This window comes from Quercus lobata, chromosome 11, assembly GCF_001633185.2.
Source record: "Quercus lobata isolate SW786 chromosome 11, ValleyOak3.0 Primary Assembly, whole genome shotgun sequence".
NCBI classification, from domain to species: domain Eukaryota; kingdom Viridiplantae; phylum Streptophyta; class Magnoliopsida; order Fagales; family Fagaceae; genus Quercus; species Quercus lobata.
The window spans coordinates 7,039,074-7,066,621 of record NC_044914.1 but is presented as its reverse complement, the minus strand read 5'-3'; the positions used below and the strand labels follow the sequence as shown (position 1 = coordinate 7,066,621).

Genomic DNA, 27,548 nt, shown 5'->3' with positions numbered 1-27,548 from the left:
ATGACAAAAGTTTACTTGCAAGATGACAGCGCAAGCATTGAATATTGAAAGAAGAAATAGAAAGAGAGTCGTCCAAACACAAACCATGCATAAGTTGTATCAATATATAAATAATTTATTAATCTATATATATATATATATATATAAAACCGAAGCTTTTGAAGTTTCCACAAATTTCCACGTCAGCACAGTATTAAAAAAAATAATAATAAAACAAAAAAATAAAATACCAAAACCAAAAAAAATGAAAAAACAAACAGCTCAGTATTAAAAAAAAAAAAAAAAAATTCCCCATTCCCTTTCACGATGCTTTTCACGATGCTCTTTCCCATTCCCTTTCCCACCATCAACCATCAATCATCTACCTTCTTGAGAACACCGACGACGGCATCGCAACGTCCTTTCCCATTCCCTTTCACGATGCTCTGGCTTTCCCAATCCTCTGTCTTTCCCATCTCATCTGATATCTCCTTCCTCAGACCACCGATCTGCCTAACACCATCGATCTCCTTCATCAGACCACCGACGACGGCATCGTAGCCACCATACCCACCATCGCATCCGATATCTCCTTCCTTAGACCACCGATTTGCCTAAGACCATCGACCTCACCCATATCCACTTCGCTCAGCTTCCACTCTTCCTCAGACCAGAAACGGAGCCCCATTTGCCGTGGGTCTCATCCAGCCCAGCACAGCCCCATTTGCAATGGGCTGGGTCGGTTGTATGTCGGTCGGCAATACAACCGACCCAGCCCGTCGAGACCGGCCCAAAGGTATTATCATATAAACCTATAATATATATATATTTTTTTTTTTTTTTTTCTGAATCCGAACTCTATAACTATATATATAAACCCTTCACGATGGTTTTTTTTTTTTTTTTTTTTTTTCACGGCTGCTCAATTTCTAGGTTTATTGCTATTGCCTTTCTCTTCATTCTTTTCCTCCATTCAAATCAGAGTTAAAGGTATGGTATTTCTTTGCCTCTGTGATAACCCCAGCCTATTTTTAGTGTGGATTTGTTAACTTTTTTTTGAATTTTACTTATATGTTTCTGTGTCTGGAAACTGAGCTATTGGTCAATTTGAATTGTTTTTGTGTGGAAACTGAGCTATGATTTATTTTTTACCCCAGCCTATTTTGTATTCTAGAGTTGATTGAATTGTAGTTTTTGTGCACACACTTAGATAATCAATTTGAATATATGTTTTTGTGTGGAAACTGAGCTATTGGTCAATTTGAATTGTTTTTTTGAAACTGAGTTACGGGTTTGAATTTGTTTAGTGGAAACTGAGCGAGGTGGAGTTATCAGCTTGCTTCCTAATAATCTTAGCGAAATTGGTGTGGAGTACGTTGAGGTTAGTTATTCATTACAATGTTCATACTGAATTATATGTCTTCTTTTTTTTCTTTACATTGTGTTTAAATCTGCTTTTATGCTTGGAGTTTTAATATCATAGTATATTGTAGTGTTATGTTTTTTGTCAAGCATTCTTCTAAATACAAAACTAATTATTGTTTTGAAGTTTAAAAAATGACACTCAAACAATGAAACAAAAGTTCAAAACTACCTCAGCCGCTCAACATTATTTTCTATAAATAATTATAATATGTCCTATATTTTTCTAATGCGTTGCCATGTTAAAACTAAAAAAAAAAAAATCCCTCAACAAATCATTTAGGTAGAGCCAAATAGCAGTAAAACAATACTTAAATCTTATAAAGTCCAAAACGCTTAACTTTGGCAACCTGACTACAAGCAGTCAAATTTTCACACATAGTAGTTTGAATTTGAATAAAAAAAATAAAAATGTTTAAGCCAAACATAGAGTCATTTGAATAAAAATAAAAAAGAAAGAAAGTAAAGAATCCAAGCACAGTCATTTGATTTGTTTTTAAAGGATCAATTAACGGTTAAAGGTTTTGAAGAAATAGACTTGACATGAATCTCGCAACATCGTTCCTTTTCGTTCTTTTGGTTTTTGAATGATTTTGTTTGACTTTGAATGATGGGTTGACACCTAAATTTGTTGTGAAAATGTTATAAAATTTTGTTGTGGACGTAGAAGAACTCCTTGGTGTTTTAGCATAATGCTATATGTTGTAGTGTTCTGTTCACAAATTTAGATTTTTTTTTTTCTATTTGTAAGTAATAATTATGGTCTTTCAATATGGTGCAATGGATTTTTTCTGTTTAGTGGAAACTGAGTGAGGTGGAGTTATCAGCTTGCTTCCTGATAATCTTAGCGAAATTGGTGTGGAGTACGTTGAGGTTAGTTATTCATTACATTGTTCACTGAATTATGTCTTTCTTTTTTTTTTTTTTCCCTTTTTCTTTACAGATATGGGGCAGGTTTTTAATATTTGGTTGCTGTATATATATGTTTCTTTTCATAGATATAATTTAATTTTTTGTAACATTTTCTTCTTTGGTAGATTTTGTTGTTAGAAGTATGGCTTTGATTATGTGTGGTTTATATGTAAAATTTGTATATTGACGTCTTGAATTGAGGTTGATTTTGGGTATATCTAGCCTTTTTTGTTTGATAGCAATGCCACTGAGCCACAAGAATGCAATACAACAAAGCTAATAAATCAATTTTTTAGAGGGGGTTGGAAAAATCAATTGATTTGGCATGATCAATCGAAGGGAGGTTCCACTAAAAAATTAACTCCATGAGCTATTTTTATATTGCAGTGGATAGATTAACTCCAGTTAACTTTAGAACTTTAGATTATATTGCAGTGGACACCTCTAAGCTTTATTTCATTTTCTGTATTTACAGAGCATAATAAAAATATACCAATGTTTATGACTAAAACATAATGGGAAATAGAAAGCACATATAGCACTGATTCTTTTCTTTTCCTTCATTTTTTTTATTTTATATATTCACACAAATACACTAAGGTATACTATGTCCTAAAGCAAGGTTTGTAATTCATCAAAGTATACTGCTAATACAGAACAACAGTTTTATGCAATGCATAAGGGTATAAATGCCAAAAGCAGAGTATAGAAAAGCAGTAACCTCATCATTCTCATGTGAGTATGACCATCTGATACTCCTTTTCTTCAACTGTGGTCGGAATCCTGCAAATAGGGCCAATTGCCAAAATATTTCAGGCCACGTCAATGGATTTAAGTGCTGCTGCCAGTTGCGTATGTCAAAGCCCCATGCATAAGCCTAATACAGAAATGAAATCAAAAATGATTCTGCAACAAACAGAGAAAAGTAGTATGGCAACCAAATAAACTAATTCAAGTGTGCATAAAGCAAAGGTTACCCCTTTAACAGTCTGTGGATGTCCACCTCCAGGATTAGCAGCACTATTTTGATTAACTACTAATCCTGTAGATGGTGTCCTAGCAACATCTTCTATATCTTTTATTATCAACTTAAGAAGAGCAACATGTATCTCGCCCAACAACCTTGAATCCTGGGATAAAAATGGTATGAATACCAACCAAAAAGCAATTGCACAACATTTAATGAGTGGGAAATTTGAAAGCAAAGACCTATGAATGACTCACATAGTCATGAAAAGCTTGAACAAACTCATCAAGAGTAAACGGCCATAACTTGAGAACATCAGCAAAAGTAATCAAAAATCTCCACACCTGAAAAGATACCAATTTTTTCCAAATGATTTGAAAATATATATCTGCGTTTTTTGTGATGCTGGGATTTGACTTTGGTTTGGGATATATTATAGATATGAAAAGAATGGGCAGCAATGCAGTGTATATATATGTTTCTTCTCATAGATATAATTTAATTTTCTGTAACATTTTCTTCTTTGGTATATTTTGTTGTTAGAAGTATGGCTTTGATTATGTGTGGTTTATATGTAAAATTTGTATATTGACATCTTGAATTGAGGTTGATTTTGGGTATATCTAGCCTTTTTTGTTTATGTCCACAGCTATCAAAATTGTGAAAGCATCTTGGCAGTAATATCATAGCACTTTTGGACTCTCTATTACAAAATAAGATAAGTTGTCACAACCTTTCTCATGGTTCTCAAAAAAAAAAGGGTAAATAGTGAAAGGGGAGAGATTAAAAAGAAAATGAGATCCCTTCAGTGAATGACAGCATTATTGACAAACTTCAGTGAGCAGAAAGAGAAACGGATTTTATTCTTTCACTCTCCATGCATTATGTACTACTCTTATTAGATCATGCTCTTATTTTTCCCACTATTCCACTTGGGTTTTGCCCTGTTTATGGGTTGAAAATATATATCTGCGTTTTTTGTGATGCTGGGATTTGACTTTGGTTTGGGATATATTATATATATGAAAAGAATGGGCAGCAATGCAGTGTATTGGTGTGTAAAATTGCTGTGCCCAATATATTGGACAATATGGAGATGCTGTAAATGGCACATTTGAGGTTGATGACCCCCCCCCCCTCCTACTGTTTTCCCAATTAGGTAATAGTTAATAGGATGAACTTGTGGAAACATTGTTAATGTGGTTTTTTTTTTTTTTTTTTTCAACTCACATAGTGAATGATGGGACCCATGTGAAATATTTAGTTATTTGATATTTGGTTCTAAATATTGTAGTGTTCAAAATTGTTTGAATTGTAACTTATCATGTATAAATAATTTATTTTGAATTTTAAGTAACTAATATTTGCATTGGTATGTTGTTGAGATTCAATAGTTGTGTCTTTAAAATCAAGAGGAACTGAAAAACAATATCTAAACTTCAAGTTTTTTAAATATAATGAATGCATTGAATATTTAATGGAAGCCAGGAAATAAATGAAATTAAAAAATAAGAACGTGATACTAGAGAATTGATGTTCAATTCCAATAGCTAATATGTAACGAAAGCAGTTGATAATGAAGAAATTAGCTTGATGAAACAAAACAACTTTACATCAGTGGGATTTGGGTCTGAATTTGATGTGGTAGCTGTTCCTAATTGGTAGATTCTCATTTTCTCATTTTTCTTTATCTTTAATCTCCCAAATGTGCATACTTTGAAAAGTGGTACATCTTTTTTGTTCCAGGTTGATTACTTATCAGAAGGAAAAATGTTCAGGCAAAATCTTCTTAAGAGATGCAACGCAACAACCACTTCTCTCTCTCTCCCTCCCTCTCTCTATAGTGGAAAGTGATGATTTCAATAATTGTGTAAATTGGCATTGTGTTGCCTTTTCAATCCCATTGAGATGTAGCATTTTTATTTACTGGCAATGTTAGAATTTAGATACATCTTAGACATCAAGAATGATTAATGTAATGTATGAACTATATTTGAATGAGTATGGAATGATGGGGTTGAGGGAGGGAGAGAGGGAGAGAGGGAGGGAGATGAAATTGGAGTGATTATATTTGGAATTTAATTTATGTGTAATTAATTGTATTGGAGTATTCTTATATTTTCTAAATTATGATCTCAAGCATTTGGTTACCATAATATCTCATCGTATGTGATAGATTTTATTGCTCTGGTATATAGTTTATACCTTGATATCGGCTCTTTTTTTTTTTTTTTTTTTTTTTTTTAATGTTAGGGAAGCTGTGTCAATTGATTGACATGTCATTATCAACAGCTTTTCCGTGCATCGCACGGGTTAGCGACTAGTAATTTTGAAATAGCTGAAATCGTTCATGCAACAAAAGGAAAGGAAAAACAGAAAGTTTGTAACAGTGAAAACAAAGGGTTCCACATGGGGTTTAAGTTGAAAAGGCTTTGGGTTTGGGCTTTATAATGGAATTAAATTAATAATAAGTGAGTTTTATGGTGGAGATAGAGCTGAGATTTATTTTATATTATTAATATTTTAAATTTAATAATAACTATTTTAAAATTGTTAGAGAAATACAAAAAAGATGATGAAAATAACATAGCTATTGACGTGGCTTAACATGAGCGTAGTACAGTAAATGCTACGCTTCAACTTTTAGTAATATCCAATCTATATATTCCTAAAAGCTGAAGCATAGTGTTTAATATCGCTGCTCTCACGTTGCGCTACATCAGCTGCCACGTCATTCTTTTTTTTTTTTCTTTTTTAAAATATAATTTTTCCTACAATTTTAAAATGGTTTTTACAATTTTCAACCCTATAAATGTAGCCCACTACTTATTTATTTACTTTCACATTACCCTATAATAAATCCAGCTCAGTATTTATTTATTTACTTCCACTATCACCCTATAATATTCCTAAAAGCTAAAGCATAGTGTTTAATACTGCTGCTCTCACGTTGCGCCACATCAGTTGCCACGTCATTCTTTTTTTTTTCCTTTTCTTTTTTAAAATATAATTTTTCCTACAATTTTAAAATGGTTTTTACAATTTCAGCCCTATAAATGCAGCCCACTACTTATTTATTTACTTTCACTATTACCCTATAATAAATCCAGCCCAGTATTTATTTATTTACTTCCACTATTACCCTATAATAAATCTATATAATTAATCCAATCCACCTCTTATTTATTTAGTTCCACTATCAAGCCCAATCCAAAACCTTTTCAGTTCAATTTTAGGGTTTTGTGTGAGCATTTTTAGCTTAATCTATATCTATATATCACTAAAAACTGAAGCATAGCGTTTAATGCTGCTGCTCTCACGTTGCGCCATATCAGCTGCCACGTCATTCTTTTTTTTCTTTTCTTTTTTAAAATATAATTTTTTCTATAATTTTAAAATAGATTTTACAATTTTCAGCCCTATCAATGCAGCCCACTACTTATTTATTCACTTCCACTATTATCCTATAATAAATCCAGCCCAATATTTATTTATTTACTTCCACTATCACCCTATAATAAATATGTATAATTAATCCAATCCACCTCTTATTTATTTAGTTCCACTATCAAGCTCAATCCAAAACCTTTTCAGTTCAATTTTAGGGTTTTGTGTAAGTCTTTTCAGCTTAATCTATATATTACTAAAAGCTGAAGTATAGCATTTAATGTTGCTACTCTCACGTTGAGTCACATCAGCTGCCACGTCATTCTTTTTTTTCTTTTCTTTTTTTAAATATAATTTTTTCTGCAATTTTAAAATAGTTTTTACAATTTTCTGCCCTATAAATGCAGCTCACTACTTATTTATTTACTTCTACTATTACCCTGTAATAAATCCAGCCCAGTATGTATTTATTTACTTCCACTATCACCCTATAATAAATCTGTATAATTAATTCAATCCACCTCTTATTTATTTAGTTCCACTATCAAGCCCAATCCAAAGCCTTTTCAATTCAGTTTTAGGGTTTTGTGTGAGCCTTTTCAGCTTAAAGGGGAAAAAAAAAAAACATTGAAGCCTTTCAAGCTTTAGTTTTTTTTTTTTTCAATTTTCTTATAATTGTTTTTAACATTTATTTTTTTAATATTTACACTTCTCCAACCTTTCTTTCTCCCTTACCATTTCATCTCCCCACTACTTCAATCTTTCTTCCTCTCTTACTTTTTCATCTCCCCATTATCCTCTACATTTATATCATTCTTCCTCTTTCCCTTCATCTTCCTTTATTTTTGTCTCTTCTTATTCATACTCTCTTACTATAAATTTATCACTATCTCTTCTATTCTATGCATAATTTTCCCTCACAAAAAAAAAAAAAAAGGTTCCCTCCCCCCCCTCTCTCTAAATTTTTTGGTGGATTTTTTTATTTTTCTTGCATCTCTACTTTAGGTTAATAATTTTTTATATTCTTTAAAACTCTATTTTGGGTTAATGCAATTTAGTTTTGTTTTTTAAATTGTGATTTAGTTTAGTTTTTTAAATTTGTTGTTGTTGTTTTTTTTTTTTTTTTTTTATTCTCTTTGATTGTTAAATGTTATCCTATTGCGTTCTAAAGAATTAAATATAGCATATAAAAATATAATATTATTATATTACATAGCATGATTTGGATAATTTAATATTTATTCTGTTACATAGCATATTTTTTATAGTGCTCAATTTAGACGTTAAACTATGAGACTTTACTAATTTTTGTTTATTTTCTAATCCTTTGTGGTGAACAAAGTACTCTTAATAGCTGTATGAAAAGTACTCTATAATGTCATTTATTTTAAAAAAAAAGCAAAGGTTAGCCAAAAGAAAATAATCGGATAGGTGACAAATTTTAACTTTTGCAATTTTATTATTATTATTATTATTATTATTATTATTATTATTATTATTTTATAAAAATGCATGTATAGAAATTTAATTCTTAGATTTTGCTAATAATTTTTTATTTGATAATATGTTTTGGGCGGCCGAAATTATAATTTCTACAAAGAAAATAACCTTAATAGATTATCAAAAACAAAATTTTATCCTAATATTGGTTCAATTAATCATTGTTAAGTTTTATTAATTTTTTTTAGTTTACGTTTTTTGGTGTTTTGGATTGTTCCTATATTACATTTATGATTGTTCCTATAATAAATAAAAATATAATTACGAAATGCATTACTCATTATTAGATTAGTTTAAATTGTAAAAAAAAAAAAATTAATAAAACCATCATAAAAATAATTATCACGCGCAATGCGCAAGTTCGCGGCTCGTATTTATTTAGATGTAAGACGTGGCATTTAATAATAATAATAATATAAATGCTACATGTCACACATCTGGCATAAGAGGGAATGGGAGGGAATCCGGGAACATTGGTGGCACTAGATAAAAATTTTTGTTTCCATATAAATATTGCTTGCCATGTTATGATCTATCAAGTCAATTAAACATTGGTTTGGGTCAATTCAACATTAGGTGATATGGTAAGCCAAGATGTCAATTTCATCCACTTGCTGCATTGAATCTTCCTTATTTTTACTCTATAAAAGGTCTTCTTTAAAGTCATCTGCATTGAACCTTCCTAATTTTTACTCTATAAATGTCTTCTTTAATGTGATATGCATGATAGTCTTTTGTTTTTACCCATTGTTATCATTTAGGTGGGGACCTGGGAAGGGTGGCTTGGCTATGATTTCTATTCCGCATTTTACCATGAACTGCTCTCGAGACATGAGCTGCTGCGGCCTGCAGTTGCTCATTCTCATTTTAGTCTTGAGACTTTTACCATTGTAACAAAAGATTGACCCTTATGATTAGCAATGTTGTAAAATGAGATTTCCCATAAGTTGACACCATAAGTAATGATATTACGAGCTAAATATATGAAAGCTGGGTGCTAAAAAGGGTCCTACCCTTTAGGATTTCTATCAGGGTCTTGTTGTCTTTCTTGTGAAATGAGGGTTTGAAATTTTAAGAAATTTACTAAAATTTTGCTCTCTTGTCAAGAATTAGTGGACTTCTAATATGTAGAAAATTTTAAACCTGTATAGACTTATACAGTAGGGAATCACAAGTCACAACAGTAAGTTATTGAGCTCTAATAACTAAAATGACATTTCCTTTTTCTAAAACAATGAGTGGAGGTTGAGTTGTGAATTCAAATCTTATTAGAGTGTGTAATTTACCAATCAATGGAGATCATAACAAAACATCTTATAAAAAAATCCAAATCCTGTAACTTCTTGTTGCAACTGGCATCATCTTCACATAGACAGTTCACACTTTCATTCCATAATTGACACTTGCAATCATACTAATTGGCATTGATCTCGTTGAGCCAAACTGACCAGCAATAATGGTTTCCATTACTCAGGAGTTAGGGACATTTGTAGGGGATGAATCACGATGGCCCAGAAAGGGGTTGCCATTGGCCCACAAAGAGCCCATTAACTCGAGCAGGTAATAAATCCACTAACAAAAGATACGTTTAAACAGTTACGATGGCCAAATAGCAAAGGTTTTATTTATTTATTTATTTTATACAACTTTCTAGGGAAGCATATGAAAGAAATGGATTTACATTGGTGCAATAGGCTAGCTATTCCACCATGCAACTATGATTTCTATGTGGGATATAAAAGCTAGTATGGTAAAAAAAAATTAAGAAAAAAACTACATTTATCAATTTTTACATCTCATGTGAGGTGGTAGCTATTGTATCAAATCTTAATCCGAAAGAAGTTTCCCAATCTATCACATCAACATTAATTGCCCTCACTAGCCCTACTTCCTAGCATTAAGTGCTACGAGACAAACCACACTTCTATGGCAATGGAGTGAGTACCCTAAGAACATGTCCACTCAACCAACTTTTTGAATAGTGACTGTGGTCCCTGTATACTTAGATCTAGTTAACAAGTGTCGAAATGCATTAGTTAATGTTGAATTTTTTTATTGTAATCGATCAGTTTTTTTAGGAATTTACAACATTTAGTTAAGTGTGCGTTTAGATATTGCTTATTTTACTGAAAATAATAAAAATCATTTTTCGGTTACTGTTCACTTTTAAAATTACTGTTCATATGCCTAAATGCACCGTTCATCATGTCCCATGAACAGTGCACCAAGCACTGAAAAAAAAAACGCTTGCGTGAAGACGCAGACGCAATCCAAACAAAACTTATGGGTATTCTTTTATTAACTTTTGCTACTTCTCAATGTAATAGGATCCGCTCAATTCCTCCTTAACGAGTGCAATCCAACACCCATTAACATATTCGATATACTTATATCACTTAAAGAGTAGATACGTTTTTGTCAAATCACTTGTTTGCTATCAACCCCTTCTTACAATTTCTTCTATTTGGTTATTAATTTTACTGCATAGTAGTTATTGAAACTTAATCAGTTAATTGATCGCAGCAACATGAATGGACACAGCAAATCCGCTTGAAGTTCTGCTGAGTGCTGACAGTGAGTGTAGGTGAGTTAAAGCCCTAGTTCTATAATTTAGTGCATGCTGGCATCCGCAAGGCACAGAACACTTCCAAGTACCATTCTAGCTAGTTCAACAAAAGTGGTTCAGTATAGCAAAAATGTTGTTTCAGATCTCATGAGTCAACATTCTTACATGACAACCTGTCTCTTCCTACATATGAATCAAGCCCACTTTTGTATCAAGCTCTGCAGCCTTGCTTTTCAAGAACAAACTCTCAAAAATTCAAGAGTAACTGAATAAGATGTATGCCAAGAGGCATTATCTTATAACACTTTATGGTATTTTCAACGTAAACATCCAAGATTCAAATCTCCTCTCTCCCACTGTAACTAAAACAAACATGAGTAAGATGTACAAACTAGAAAGCATCAAAGCATGAGGGCAAACGACATGTAGATACACCAGCTTCAGCGGTTAAAACCTTTGAAAAGCGGTCATTACAATTGCCAAAGTTATTCGTATGCAAGGTTGAAATCCATACAAAGAATCATGAAAGCAAGCACCAAACTGGTAAGGGACAAATATATTGAATCACAAAACATATATTAGATGATTTTAAGTGAATCAGCAATCAGGTCTAAAGATACAGAGAAACGAGCAAGTGTTCTAAAACCAAAAGATTTTTCAACATTATAGTTTTTCAGCCATGTGACTCAATGCAGTTCAATTTAAAAACACTACGCTTTCCAAAAAACACAGAAATAAATAAATATAAAACTAACTGCAGAAGAAATACTAAACAGAAAACATTAACTAGACAACAACAAAAGATGCACAATTAACCATGCCACAAGAATTACAAACGCGAAGCTCAACAATGTTCCTCAAAATGGATCCCAACTCACACGTCATTGCTAAGATTAAACCCATTTTCTTTCTGCAAAGTTGTAGACGTTGCTGCAATGGTAACTTATCTGCATGAGTCTTAGCTGGTCATTGCCAAAATATAGCAAATGGTCTAGTAGCATAATTTAGAAGAAACAGAGCACCTATCATACAGATACTCGCATTCACAAAAGAACAATCAAGGCAATTCCTTATCGTATTTCTATAAAATTTCATTTTGCTGAAATCCTTTATTAAATTGCCTACCTAAAAAGGGGGTTCACTGTCCTTCCAGTACCCACAGCAGCCCACAATTAACTAGTAAGAGAATGTAAAGTTACAGCCACAAGGCATCAGCCGTAGTATACAGAAGCTGCTCCAACAACATCAACCATTCAACTAATTCCACAACACCAATACCCATCTACCTTAAGAGGAAACAATTGTGAGAAAACTCAAAGGAAAATAAGGCATCAGATATCAAACAGCCTTCCTCCCAACTGAGCATGCCTGGATTACCTCCTAACTTCTCTGAACAATTGACTCAAAAAACAAAACAAAAAAAAAAGGTCAGTTTGCAGCTTCACTGTTTGAGATACCTGAAATTTGATCTCAAATATTGTCAGTGCGCCAAAATTTCATAAAATCCCAAAGGTACAAGGAGTGTAGGACAAAGATTCTGGCCACACCAACTAAATGCTGCTAGCACTCAAACCAACTGTTACCATCTTTGACTGACTCAATTTTTGTGTCCACCACCTTTCTCAGATGCTAATACTTCATTGTTACTCTCTTCCAACCGCACAACTCAATTAAAGCTATCAGACAAGCTATTAGACGTTTGATTCACGGAATCATGGGAAAGTGAAAGTGGAGCATCTGATCTTGAGCTACCACCTTGTTCAGTTGCAGGAACTTCTTTGTTGTTCCTCTCATCCAATTTGAGGGCTTGAGCAAAACTATCAGACATTTGATTAACAGACTCATCAGCAGGTGAATCAGAAACATCTGCTGTTGAAGAAGCTATCTGTCTGGCCTTCCTTTCCCTCAAGACTCTCTCCCGCTCATCATAAAATTCAAAATCATCTAGGATGGATGTTCGTGTATCATAATCCTTGAAAATTTTCAACATCTCAATACCCTCTTTCAGTGCCACCTGCAAATATTTCAGTGTCAATAGAGGAAATATTAGGCAGATGTGACTTTATTATTTAACAACTGAATCAAAGGTTTACTCCAGATGGAAAAATTCAATATTGAATTTGTTGGGAATATAGAGATTAAAGTTTGACACCAGTTGAATTACTATAAAAGAATAGTGAAAGTATTGGAAAGGAAAAGGGCCACTTGAAAAAAATTAATGTCATATAAAATAAGCATCAAAAGTAGTTAAGACCCATAATTAGGCCAAGTGAACACAAATATATATTCACTCTTTAGAGTGACTTGCAAGTGAGGAATTAACAGTTAAACACAAGACCAACTTTAACTTTGTGATTTGTGAGGACACATGTAAGTGGACAGCTAGGGATACTATAGAAATGAATATATATATATATATATATCCAAAATAAGAAAAAAAAAAAAAAAAGTATGCTCTTAGAATCTAGCACGGTAACCGATTCAACTATCCTCCATCCCACAATATACTATAATGCCCTTTTTATTTTTGATAGGTAACAATATGCTATAATGCCCTTCAATCTTAGATTTCTACATTTCCACTAGGTAAATGTGAGAGCACTTAGGATCACGATTGGAAATTGTGATTTGCCCTTTCCTCAGACCAGGGCCTGAGGTAACAAATCCATTAAAAGATGGAAAACTTGATATTTTATTCAAGAAACAGAACTGCACTATAGTAAGAAACATCAACGAAGGCATGGTGTTCCTCAGGAGATGTGGCAATTGGCATTCAGTTAAACAATGTTTAGGCATATCTGAACATATACATACATACATACATATATATATATATATATATATAAAATTAACTGCTACCTCCTGAGAATCTCGGCTGTGAGTAACAGGCTTGTTATCATTGCTTTCAAGTAGAATGTGACGGAAACGAATATTGGGAACATCTTTGATGATGTGCCACCGAACTGAAAACTGTCCACTCCATCTATCTTGCTGCCAGTAATCTGCATCCTTTTCAAAATCTACAGGTCCAACCATTTCAGCTACCCCACAAAATTGTCCGCTAGCATTAACCTGAAAAATTTTAACCAAAAGAATCTATGATGACTGATTAAATAAAGGCAAAAGGACAAGTTCAGACATAGTGGCAGAAAATCTGCAGTGACTGAAATAATGGCTTAAATTAACTTGATAATATTTATCAGTTCCAAAAAAACAAAAGTGAAATAAGTTATTTACTTGATACATTGCCATGAATTACTAATACTGCTTACCCAGGCATTATAGTAGAAGGAAATAGTAAAGCAAAACAAATTTCCAAAAAGAATTGCAAGTTTGAAATTAATTCAACACAGAGAGTATGAAACCATAGATGGTAAATTTGAAGAAACAAAGAAAGATAAACCCTCAACAAACACACCCTCGAAGCTTCATATAAGCCATTGGAATTTTATTAAATTCAATCTCACTATCTATATTATAGACTACATAAAAGCCTTTAAATAGGGTATTGCAATTGCGAAACCCTTTCCTAGAAAGACGAGGACTCCTAAATAACCTTTTTTTAAGAAAGAGTAGGACTCTTGATAGCCAAGAAGAGAGAGAGAGAGAGAGAGAGATAGAGAGTACATAAAATAAGACTTATGAGCCATATCATCAAATTTGTAGATAATGACAAAATCATATCTGGTATTTCTTCTTGCATTACCAAAATTATTTAGAACACAAATTGTGATGAAGTTCTCTTTCACAGCAATTTACTTTTGTTTCACATTTCAATATCCAACTTTCTAACCTATGAAGGTGCCAAGAAGATATTACAGCAAAACTAGGCCACAATTCTTGACTTTGTATTTAATATTGCTTTTCCTCAAACTCTCTCCTGGCTACGTCATAGCAAAGTCATGTTATAGACCAAATGAAGACTCATTCAATAGTTTCATAAATGCAAAATGTCAAACAAACATCGCTCTAAAAAGCAAAATATATGAACTTAAAAATTAAAATAAAAAATAAAAGAAGGTAGAAAAAGAGTTTTAGTTTATTAAAGCAACATTTTTTTTTGGATAGGTAAGGTTGTTAAAGTAACATACTGAAAACAATAGGAATACTGGACAGTAGCCTTTAATCTCCTTTGCTTCATGATAAGCAGCATCTAGTTTCTTGTTTCCATGTGGTGTGCTGGCCCAAACATTGTATTTAATACTTTTATGAACATTGTCCTCACTGAAGGATTTGATGATGAAGAATTTTGCATTCTCATAATCTGTGACAAAATCCAGCCGGTTGTATGAATCAAGACGAATTCCAAGAGTAGATATAACATATTTGCTAAAAGATGAAGAGCCCTGTTCAGTGCCACTCTTGCTCCTCAGCTTTGAAGCCCTTGGACCACGATTACGGTCATTGAAGATATCCTGTGAATCATTAAAAAGGGAAATTGAATCCCGGTCCCTTTCCCTTCTTCTGCCCTTGTCAAGAGTGAGACGATTCCGGTCATTAACAACAGGATAAGAAATTGAAGCACCACCAAAGGTAGAGCTCTGATTAGAACTACTGTGTGGGTAGCGTCCACCAAAGGAACTTGACATCAACCCATATCCATGCATTGGTCTCTGTTGTTGGGAAATCTGGAAATATATAATAAATTAATGTCAGAGACATGAGATTTAACATGTCTACATTGATCCTCATAATCAGAGGAGCAAATACATGGCAAGGACAGTGTTTTGTGTTACCGAGCTAGAAGTCTAAGTAGCAGTACATGCCTACATAATTCCAGTAAGCCCAGGGAATATTACTTAAGAGATGTAAACAGACTAGTAGTACCCAAATGTTTAATTTCAAAAGCTCAATTGCAGTTAAATTTAGCCCCTTAGTATATTTGGTATCCAAAAATGTTCTACATGTATAGATGGGAGTTTGATGCCCATGAAGAAGCATGTGAATAGGTGCAGTCCATTTCTTCATCCCACAAGGGGCACAATATTTTAAAGTGGATTCCCTGCTATTTTGGATTCCAGTGGGTATTCTCATATGACCCTGAAGAGATAATACCCTCAGGAAGATCTCACTTCAAAAGATAGAACAGTCATTTAATTTTTGAATGAAGACACCATTTTGGGATTTTTTTTTTTTTTTTTAGTAAGTCAAATAGTTCTCTTCAAAAAGATGTAGCTTATTGAATAATCAACACGAGAAGCAAACTACTCCTTAATAATTATCATTTTGGGATTATTTTCAATTATCTTAGATTCATCAATGATACGACAATATTAGTAAAAAGAATGACAAACCTAAGTTGCTCACTTAGGCTTCTGAAATAAGAGATACGGTTGCACCATTGCAATATAAATTTTTAATAACCAAAGAAGGGGGATATCAAAGTCACAGGTTCAAAACTCTCATGGAGTGTGTGAGTTGAATTAAATTTTTCAAAAAAAAAAAGAAAAAAAGAACAAGATAATTTAATGCCTTTTTAAAAAAAAAAAAAAAAAATGTTCATCAATATTTCTTAAGTTAATTATAACACCATTCATTGGTGCTATTTTCCCCGTCTTGGAATGAGTCAGACCTCATTTTGGGAGCATAATGGCTGGGATATAAACCAGTGCAGCATGCCCTTTAGTGCCAAATTTTTCATACTATCAAGGAATGACAATCTTCAAAATCAACTTAAAACAAACCTGTCCAGCATTGTGCTCATATGATCCAAGTATGCCCATTGGTTGATAAGTTACTGGAGACGTTAGAGAACTAGAACCAAGATTTCCAGAAAGGTTTCCTCCACCAAATGACCCAAAACCTACATAACCTGATCCTGGCCCATAAAGCATAGTGTCAATGCTACTATTTTCTGGCAACATCAGGTCAGCTGGCGAAATTGGAATAGGTGAAGACATATGAGGCAAATTTGGAGCAGGTGCCTGTGCATAATAAGATGGAGAAAATGGGACTTGCTGTGGAGAGTACAGTTGGCCATCCATCATTAAAGGATGCAGTTGTGTAGCAACAGGAGAATATTGTCCGTATGCCATTTCAGGATTGAAGCCATAACCAGAATGAAATACAACAGATGGGTTATCATTGTAGATGACCTAAAACAGGTTAAAATAAGAAGATAAAAATGGTGAGCTTAGTTTGAAACATTAAAATCTGATAAAATGCAAGAGTGTGGGTTTTATCCTCACCGGTGATACAACATGCATGGCCTCATTATTAACATACTGAGAATAGCCATCCCAAATACCAGTGTTATTAGCATAACCTGAATCAAGAGAGAAAACTTTAGAAACATTAATTAATATTAAAAATGATATATAATATTAATAATAAATTGAGCGTAGCTAAAATACGAATGCAAAGATGGATAAGTGGCAATACAAGAAAACATAGGAGACAAAATGAAGAACTTTTTTTAAAGATAGGGTGGCTCCTATTAAAGAAAAGATGAAGGTGAGTCACTTGAGATGGTTTAATCATGTGCAAAGCAGAGCAATTAATGCACCAGTGAGGAAGAGTGATTTGATTCAAGTCGAGAGAACAAAAAGAGGTGAGGACTAAAATAACACTAGCAGAAGTAACAAAAAAAGACATGTTAATTAAGGAAATAACAGAGAGTATTTTGCTTAGAATAGAAAGGTGAAGAAGACATATAGTCAACCCCAATTGGTCTGTTAGGTATCCATAACTACCCCCAAAGTTTCAAGACTAAGGGTTTCTCATTGTTTGTTCTTGTTGTAAGAAATATTATCAATGATTTATGTTAAGACATAGCACAACCTAGACTAATCACTGTATGACCACCACTATGGATGAAAAGGTTCTCAAATTCAATTTTAAAATGAACCCTCCTATAGGTATTAATACAATAACATGTTTATACTCTCCAAATATTGTTTATGAACTCCTTGAAACTTAGAAATTTTGTGTTAAAATGATCACAATTTCAAAATGGCTCAAAGTGCAAAAAAATGCCACAGTACTCAATTTTACAAGAGCAGGTCACAAAGTCCACCACCACAAGTTAAAGCTTCATTCTAAATTGGTCAGAGCAGCATAAGAACTAGAAACTAACCACCATATGATACATTTTGCTCATGAGAAACATAGGCATTGAGTGGATGGACACTGTTCAAATCTCCAACAGCTTCGGTAGATTCTTGTTGTTCGGTGACATCCCTTGATGGTCCTACGATGACTGCATTCGGAGAAGGATTCGCTGAAACAATCCTTTCATCTTTGGGCGAAAGTGGCTGATAATAAATTACAAAATGAAGTGCTAAAGGAACATATTTACCTAACCTCACCAAAATATATAGAAACAAAGATAAAAAAATATTTTAGGGGGTAAAAACTGCAAGCAAGTACCTGCTCTGTCAGCTTATCTGGCTTAACAGGTCTCTCTCCTGCATCCAAAATTGATGTGCCAAGTATCTCAGTACAATGCAATAAACACAGGCATTATCGAGAGGTAGTCAATGAAGCAACATATAACAAAGAGAAAATTGTATATACACAAAGGCAATTCATGTACACATACAGCATTGACACCTAGTGACGACACATAGACAAGCATGAAAACTATAATAGGAAAAGGAAAGTCGATAACACTCCAACAAAAAAAAAAAAAAAATCTCCAAAATATTGATACAGGGAGAAAAATACATGCCAAGAGCAAAATAGAAACTTCTCTCATAAAACCCAACATATCCATGCAACTAAACCACTTACCTCTCAGAATTAGAGTAGGGCTTTATAAATAAAGAAAGTAAGAAATTTTCAAGAGGGTCCACCAAAGAAAGGAAAATTTTGAAAACCTGGGGCCAACCTCTTAATCAACTTGTGTAGTTGTATTTAATTACTTTATTTTGAACTTCCAACAAACTTTATCATACATAAGAGACAGAAACCTTCAACTTCTTTAGAAACTCAATGATACAAACTCATCCGAAGCAAGGTTGATATGAACACCAAAACACCACCCAGAGACCCATCAAAACACCACCACTTTCACATGAAACTTATACATATTTACGATTCCATTCCATCAAAGAAAATTATATTTATTTTATTGCATATAAACTGTAGCGTCACAAAAGAGGAACTTCCTAGAAAACCTCAATTCTTGATAGTCCTTTACCCATTAGCCTTTTCAATCTAAATTTGTAATCCATACAATCGAGGAGTATGAACCAAGAACTACCATATCTAAGAGTTCTGATCCTCCCCAAATCTTTTCAAGTTTCATGGCAAGCTGTACCTACTGTCAGATAGACTAGTCAATCAACCCAATCTATATATATATATATATATATATATAATATTTAAAAATAAATAAATAAATAAAAAAGGATAGAAAATTCAAATCAAAATGTTCTAGGTTTGCAACAGTCTCTAGCAGCTCCCGTTATTCTCCACTCATTTAAATATATTATCTATTGCTGGCAAAGAGGTTTTGATACCATATATGTACAAGTACAAACTTCAAGAAAGCTGTTTCATTACTTAAAATGGCCACCACCCAGCGATTGCCCCTACCAATGGGCCCTAGGAGAGTAGATCTGGACATTCCCAGAACCATCACCAATCTAGCACAAATTAGCCACCCACAAGAAACTAAACCCGCACCCGCCTCGTAGCACAATGAAATGGTCACCACTTCTATAACTAAAATGAGAATTGAATGACTCCAATTTCCCAAATCCACACTAATTTAACAAAATCCCCAATTCCAAACAAATATTATTATAAATAAACAAATCCTATAAAAACCCATTTTCCATACAAACAATGAAACTAGAACACCTAGCTCATTCAAATGCTTAAACACTAATTTTGGCAAATACTTGTGGCATAAGAAATTAAAGTAAAAACCAATAACAATGACAAATAACCAAAAAAACCCAATTCTAAATACATTTATCAATAATAATAAAAAACCCTAGAAAGACCCATTAACAATACAAACAAACAAATAGGAATGGCATAACCTTGCTTCTTGATTCTTCACATTCACTATCACTGAGATACCAAAACGTACATTCCAAGTCACCAAGACACAAAAAACATATCCCAAAAACGCAAATTTCACATCAGAGATTCGAATTGCTCCACTAATCTCGAATTTTAACGTTACAAACATCATTAAAAAAAAAAAAAAAACCATATATAAAACAAAAACATAAACAAATAAATATAAACGAAAAATTCACATTCAAATTAGCAAAAACCAAACTATAAATACACGCAAATTTTACGTAAGAAAATACATAGATAACGTAGAAAAAAATACCGGTGGAGACGATTCGATCCCGTTCTTGTAGAGAGTTGTCCATGATTCAAAGATCTGAGAAAGAGAGAGAAAAAAGAGAAAGAATGGAAAAGCAAATCACAAGGAATTCAATTTCCGCGAGAAAATAATTGAATTCTCTGAAAGAGAAAGAGAGAGAGAGAGAAAAAAAGGGGTTTTGGATTTGGTTTTTCAAATCTCTGGAAAAATTAAAACAAAAACAAGGGTTTTAGGTTTTGTGTATTTATATATTTATATATATACTTTTATTTATTTTTTTCTACTTTATAATATAGGATCTTTTTTGTGTGTGTGTATTTAATTAAAGAAGGAAGTTTTTACAGTAATTTTTTTTTATGAGAATTTTTACAGTAATAAAAGGCGGTTCCCTTTTTAAATTCACCAAAGCATGGTTTAGAGAGTGCCCTCTATCTTATCCTTAATTAATGTGTTGACATATAAAGCAAGTTTAGGCTCTTAATTATTTTATAATAATAAAAAAAACTTACTTGTTTTGCTAATTAAGTTTTTAAAAAATTTAGGGGACCCACATGTTTGAGGTCAATGCAGGTGGAATTCACTCGTGTAGACCAAGAAATTGAGCATGAAACTTCTATGTACTTTCACAATATTACCAATGTAAAAACCTTCAATGTGAACATTTATATGACATTTATAGGATTTTGATATTATTAATTTATTGATTATTATAATCAACTATGATATTATCAATGGCATTGCGATGATATATTTTTTTAACTTATTATTATTACTTTGACTTTATGTTATAGGAAAGCATAAATACTCTGTTACAAATTTTGTTTTAAAGCAACCGTATCAATAGTCTTTTTTAAGAACATCTCAATTGATACACGTTTGTTTAGTATTGCTTACTTTCTAAGATTTGCATATTTTTGCTAAGATGTCAAAAACGTTTACTCCTTTCTTAGATCTGTGTTATTAAGGTGGTAAATGAGTTAAGTTGAGTTAAGTTGAATCGAGCATTTAAAGTTTAATATTAGTTTATTTAATTTTATTTCAAATATAACTTGATTTGGAAGTCATTAGTTATTACCAAGTTTTGATGGGATAGTTATTACCAAGTTGGTTATATGTTCTTTCTAAAAAAAGTTAGTTAAATGTTTAAACATGGTGCATTTTGTGTTGAAAAAGATCAAGCTTATTTACAATTTACTTGATTGATTTAATCTTTTCTTATATACAGTAAACATCACAACTAAAAATTTTGTTACATTCACAAATATATGCTAAAAATTAATAACTAAATTATAATTGAAATTATATTATTTGAGTTATTTAGATAAATTGATTTCCATTTGTGAACTTACATATATATTAGATTCACCACCTATTGTTAGTTATGTTAAATTAGAAATTAATTTTAAAAAATTTACTTGTGTTCAATTTCATTCCAAAGTTTAGTTTAGTTTTTTTTTTTTTTTTCATTTCAGTCCTTTAATTTAATTTTTTTTTAATCTAATCTTTTAGTCTAGTTCTAGTGTTTCACCATTCAAGAACCCAAAAGTGATGTGGTCTAGCTATTTTTTTGATTTCAAATATAGTGACACTATTAATAAACATTATGAAAGAAATTGAAAATAGGTCAAACTTAGATGGTGTAATATATAATTTAGCCTAATTTTTATTGATTAAATTGACTATTCATATTGTCAATAATTTACAAATAATAATTTTATATCATATAAACTTATTTATAAACGTTCTCAATCTAAATTATCAAATCTAAAGGCTATACTATTTTTTTTTTTTTTTGCATGTATACATACATAAACAAATAATATATTATACATACGCAAATTGATTTTTTTATACTCAAAAGCTTCTCCTCAAGCACTACATTTAAGATTAGCACAACTAATACTTGAGTATAAGTCCGCACTTGAACTTTGTTGGCTTGCTAAATAAATGAACATATTAATTTTTTTTAAGTTCAAATTATTCATAAAAAACTCAATTCACTTACGGTTCTAATAGTGATTAATCGATATTTTTTTAAGTTCAAATTATTCATAATAAACATCAGTTAACCCTTTACAAGAGGAAATAAATGAATTATTTAGTAAACATGCATTTTATTGTCCCAAAATTATACCAACACTCAATGGAGCTTACAATCCCATCACACATATATTTTAATGAATTTTTGATAGGAGGGTGTGAATTTGAACTATGAAAAGCAAAAAGGTTTGGTGTGAGCTTGAGCATGGTCAAAAAAAAAAAATGCCTTTTACTGGTAGTATGTTCATGCGATATACAAATTAATAAATAAAAATTATGTAGTGTGCAAATTTTATTATATTAAATTAAAAAAATATAATAAGTGATTAAAATAATTAGATTTTAGTTAAAAAATTTTTAAAATTTGATAATAAAATTTTAGTTGAAGTAGAATTTTAAATTTGTTGATCTTAAAATTTAGGTAATAGATTTTTAACTAAAACTTAGGTAATTGAGTTTTAGCCACTTGTTGTAGAGAGAACATAGCCACTTAGCGCAACCACCATTTCTAAAACCCAAATTTTATTATATAGTATATAATATTATTGAGTCAAGTAGTATGTTTAATACAAGTTAACATTTATTTATTCATCTAATCGTATAATAATCAGAGTATAGTATAGTTTTACATGATAATAAAAAATAAAATAAAAATAAAAAAGTATCATGAAGGTGTTTAACTAGCAGCTAATTTGGTTAAAACAGCCACGTCAGCTCAAGACATTAAAACAAATATCCTAAATAAAGCTTCTTTATTATTTTTTTTTTTTCTTGACAACAATGATCTAAAACTAGAAATATATTTTACAGAATCCTTACATCATACCTTGCACCACAAGTTGCGGCACAAATAAGATAATAGTTTAAGGGATTTTTTTTCCCTCCCTTTTATTATTTTTTTTCACCTTCCCTCCCATATATTTATATTATTATTTTTTCACCTTCAACTTTGTCCAAACTTGTAGAGTGTGTTTGGACTATTTATTGTGAGTTTCTTTAAAACCTCCTCTCATTTTCCAGTGTGTATTAAAAATAATTAGTATTCTCCATAATAAAAAATTTAAAAAAAAATTCATGTTTAATTTCAACCCTCGCAATTGTATCACCACCAAACTGACCAGCTTGTGTTTAATGCACGCACACTGAAGAGAGGAACAAGAAAAGTATGGGTAACACTTGTTTTACACACACAGACCTTATTTTGAAACTAAAACCGTACCTTTTTTGTGAGCATGAACTAAAATTGTAACTTGATGTCATGATTTGTATTAATTTGTGTGCAATAAACACAACCTTACATTTATTATGCTCCATAAAAAAGAATTCCTATGTCAAGCCCAAGCCAAGACCCATCACAACCTTCACTCACCCATGACCAAGTGCAAGTTGGAATGGGATAGAAAGGAAGGACCAAAAGTCATAAGATGTGTTTAGATACCACTTATTTTACTGAAACTGAAAAATTATTATTGAAAATACTATAGACAAAAGTAAAAGTTAGTTGAAATAATACAGTCGAACCCATGAATAGTGCCAGAAAGTGCAATGAGACATATGAATAGTAAAAAAAAAAAGTTAAATAGTGAAATAATTTAATTTTTAATCCTAACCTAAACGCACACATAATATGGATTTTTTTTTTTCATGTTATCCCTGTCCCTTTGACTTTTTCATTCTTTCTTTCTTTTTTTAAGCACAAATTTTCATAAATCTCATATATGGGTTGAACCTAATAATTCATTTTTTTGTTATTAAGTAATTGAGGAAAATAGAGTGCCTTATAGCTTGTGTGTGTCCTAATAATTCAATGTTATATCATAGATGAATGCTTTACAAGTACAAGTCAAGAGTCCACTCCAATTAAGAGAACTCAATCAAAGAGAAGAAAAGTACAGCTTTGTTACAATATTATTGACCAATAATCTGTGAGTGCTTAATAGTCCTTATATTACTCTCTTCCCTTGTTTTCCCCCCTTATGGCCTCAGTTTCTTTGAGCAAGTGAATCTTGCAAGCTAATAAAAACCAAATAAAATTTAATTTTGCACCAAATGCTCTTCTTTGATTACTTTTTCCTAGATCCAGTATAGAAAATTTTCCTAGGTTATACTAGTATATTACATAACAGTATGAACTATGAAGACTGCTGGTGCGCATGAAACCAATGTGTGGTTACTTTTTTTTTTTTTTTTTTTTTGGAGAAACTAATGTGTGGTTACAACAAAAAACAATTAAGAGAGAGAGAGAATATTGCAACAAATAAGGAACTCAAGTTTACATAGAGGATAGTTGAAATGATTGTGTTGTTGACTTTATGTTACATCATTGGACAGCCACACACACGACCCTTGACAACCATGTGGAATTGAAAAGTTTCCATCTTGTTTTTCTAGATGAAAACTTTGATTGATTACGACCCTTTTGCAAATGATTGCGAATACCTTGAAGAAGAAATTGCTGATCTATACATTATAGAAAGTATTTCTCTTTAAAACAATTTATTTATCATTATAATTAGGATTTTGCTAATGTATGTCTTAAAGACACACAATAATTAATTATTTTTAGAAAAAAAATTTCTCGGCAACTGAAAAAGTATTGACAACTTTTTCAATTCCCGATAAAATGTTTCTAAAAATAGATGACTTAATGTGTGTCCTAAATTAACTGGACTCTTATAATTATATCATATATCATATCATATATATACTATATAATAAAAGTTGGGTTTAGAAGTCATGGTTGCGCCATATAATTTTTTTAGTCTTATCTTCTTCTCCTTTAATTTCTAAGATGATAAAAAAATTAATTTGATTACAATACAAATTCTAATCCTTTTATTATTAATTTATTTTTTACTATTTTTTTTCCTCTTCACACACGGTTACTTTTTTTTTTTTTCTTTGGATTTCCTCTTCACATGCCACTTATTTTTAAGATTTAGATTTCAGCTTCACAATTCCACAAATTTATAGATAAAAACAATTTCCTGTTTGTTCTTATCAACTATTGCTTTATCACTAATTTCTAGATAAAAATAACAAATTTTTTAATATACATACTAATGTAATCTCACCAAATAAAAATTAAAAAGAAAAAAAAAGAGGAAAAAAAAAAACCAACGTGCATAGTTAGGAAGAGTTAGAAATGTGCATAAGTTGGAGAGTTATAACCTATATATATCTATTTGATTATTGAGATAAAACCAATCTTTATTGTATTTTGTACTCTTCACACACGGTTACTTTTTTTTTTTCTTTTCATTTTTACTTGAATAGGAGTTACGTACACATTGGAATATACATACACATCCAAGTCCACTTGGTAACCCCATAAAGTCATTTATTTATTTATAATAATAATAAAAAAAAAACATAAATTTATTACCCGATTTTTTGTTTTTTTGATAACTCAAGTCTTTTCCTATAAAGATAGACCAATTAGAGAGAAACATTCACGGCTAGGCCCCTCTGAAATTATCAAGTTAGGATTATGGGTGTAATTTATGTGAATTGAAAAAAATTTATGATTATTATTATTTGAGATTATCTATTAGATCAAATTATTATGAATTTTTTTTTTTTTTTTTGAGATTATCTATTAGATGAAGACTTTTGAATCCTAATTAAGTTAGGATTTCTAATATATGTATATAGAGAGAATTTTTTTAGTGTATTCTTATACATTCCTACCATGGCTGCTTCTTCTTTCTTTTTTTTTCTTTTTTTTTTTTGGTTTTTTATTTTTGATAGAAAGTAGAAACACTACTTATTATTCTAATCAGTACTCTCCCTCATTATCAATAATTCTCATTCTCTCATGATTTCTATGTTGATTAGAAATTTAACTCTCCTTTTTGTTTTGTTTTGTTTTTTCTTATTACTTAGGCAATTTGATGTTTGTGAAATCCATAGTAGAATGCTTTATCAAACCTACTATCCACACTATTGCAAGTATGTATTTCTCTTCTTTGTTTCTAGTTTTTTTTTTTAAGATTTTGCTTATGAGTCATAAAGGCAATTTTAAATCCATGAAATCCATTATATAAACCATTATAAATACTTACACTTTATCTATTTATTATTTAAGAATGATCAAATTTTGTATTCTCTCCTTCAAGGGTTTGTATTTGTGTTATGTTTAATTTACATATACTTTTCTACTATATTATCATTGAAAAGTTATTAAATAAAATTCATTTTCCCTTTGTAGTGGGTTGGATATGAAGCTTATTTTCAAATATATATTATGCAGAATTATAAAAAACAAAATCTAAATATAAATACTTATGAGGTGTGGGGGCCAAGAGTCGGGGTTCAAGTCTCTAGGAGGAAGCTTCATACACATATACACTTAGATTATGTTAGAGTAGAAATTCTATCTTGTATCCAAAAAATAAAAATAAAAAACAAAATCCATAAATGAATAGATGGTATAAGTATAACCATCCAAAAATAGAATAGGAAACTATTGACATTTATAATATATATATATATATATATAATTTGCAAGTAAATGGAAATAAGAGAATAAAATAGAATTCAAGTTTCTACTAAGAATTCTTTTCATATAACGTATAAACAAAGAGCTTGGTTATAAAGATTTTACTTCATATAAACATTTATCCCATTGTATATTTTGAGTATCCAAAAAGAATGTAAGAAATTGTTGGGGATAGATTACCCAAGTTCACAAAAGAGGAGGTTGAATAGATTTTATGTTATCTTCATCCTCCTCCTTATTCTCTCTCTTTTAGCCTTATGGGTTGAACAAATGGTTTATTCTCTCTTTATTCAAAATAGTAGTGAGAAAATTAAGTGGCATATGAAAAGTTTTGCAATTTTTTTTTAGTTCATTGCAAACTTTTTTTAGTTTACGTATAAAACCGTGCAACATACAGGTCTTTCACTAGTTAAATAACAAAAGTCGTATTATAAAAATTGTAGGTCTTACAATATACTCGTTCGCTAATTATTAAGAAGTCTGGTAAATGAATCTCTATTACCAAAATTTAAAGAAATTTGAATATTACTTCATATAAAATTCTATTACTAATAAACATTGTATTTTATATGTTGTGGTTTCACAAAATGATTAAACATAAATTGTTCACTTTGTACAATATGCTTCTATCAATGGCTTACTATTTAAAAATAGTTTACTTTGTGAGAAAGTTTAATACCAAAGTTTTTAAAAATAAAAATAAAAACTACCCTAATTAAAATTCTATTATTAAAAGTTTCAAAAAATTTAAATGAAGTTTCATGATTAATCATGTACCATAATTTCTAGTTTAATAAAAACCTAGTACCACAAAACATGCATGCTTCCATCATGTAACATAAGATAATTTTTATCATGTAACAAAACCAAAAAAGCCAAAATCCAAGGCCTAAAAACACCAAAACTGGACTTTGATAGTCACTCATACCCTGTATGCGTGTGATAGTCAAGGCCCAAATCAACCAAGCCTAGCCTAGAAAAGCAA

General features: G+C 31.2%; 1 protein-coding gene and 1 long non-coding RNA gene across 3 annotated transcripts; one reads left to right on the top strand and one right to left on the bottom strand.

Moving 5' to 3' along the window:
- Positions 1–4,845: 4,845 nt before the first annotated feature.
- Positions 4,846–5,281, top strand: LOC115969482. The gene is made up of 2 exons (XR_004086976.1): positions 4,846–4,941; positions 5,027–5,281. It is a non-coding gene; the product is annotated as an uncharacterized LOC115969482 (long non-coding RNA).
- A 6,494-nt stretch (positions 5,282–11,775) lies between these two features.
- Positions 11,776–20,253, bottom strand: LOC115968594 (YTH domain-containing protein ECT1-like). Of its 2 annotated transcripts, none has more exons than XM_031088018.1 (8): positions 20,026–20,253; positions 18,102–18,139; positions 17,809–17,986; positions 16,922–16,998; positions 16,418–16,828; positions 14,825–15,361; positions 13,593–13,805; positions 11,776–12,747 (listed from the first exon to the last, which is right to left on the bottom strand). In XM_031088018.1, the coding sequence occupies exons 1-8, from the start codon at positions 20,066–20,068 to the stop codon at positions 12,400–12,402; spliced, it is 1,845 nt and encodes a 614-aa protein (XP_030943878.1). In that variant the 5' UTR covers positions 20,069–20,253; the 3' UTR covers positions 11,776–12,399. The 2 variants fall into 2 exon arrangements, with proteins under 2 accessions (XP_030943878.1, XP_030943879.1); XM_031088019.1 differs by having other exon boundaries at positions 17,809–17,931; positions 20,026–20,077.
- Between the last annotated feature and the right edge of the window lie 7,295 nt (positions 20,254–27,548).

What these genes read in the sequence shown, in the direction of transcription:
- LOC115968594 (XM_031088018.1), bottom strand. Translation starts at nt 20,068, where the DNA reads ATGGACAACTCTCTACAAGAACGGGATCGAATCGTCTCCACCG. An exon ending in GGATCGAATCGTCTCCACCG is followed by an intron (nt 18,140 to 20,025) that starts GTATTTTTTTCT and finishes TTTTGGATGCAG; the next exon opens with GAGAGAGACCTGTTAAGCCA. An exon ending in ATGAGCACAATGCTGGACAG is followed by an intron (nt 15,362 to 16,417) that starts GTTTGTTTTAAG and finishes ATATATTTCCAG; the next exon opens with ATTTCCCAACAACAGAGACC.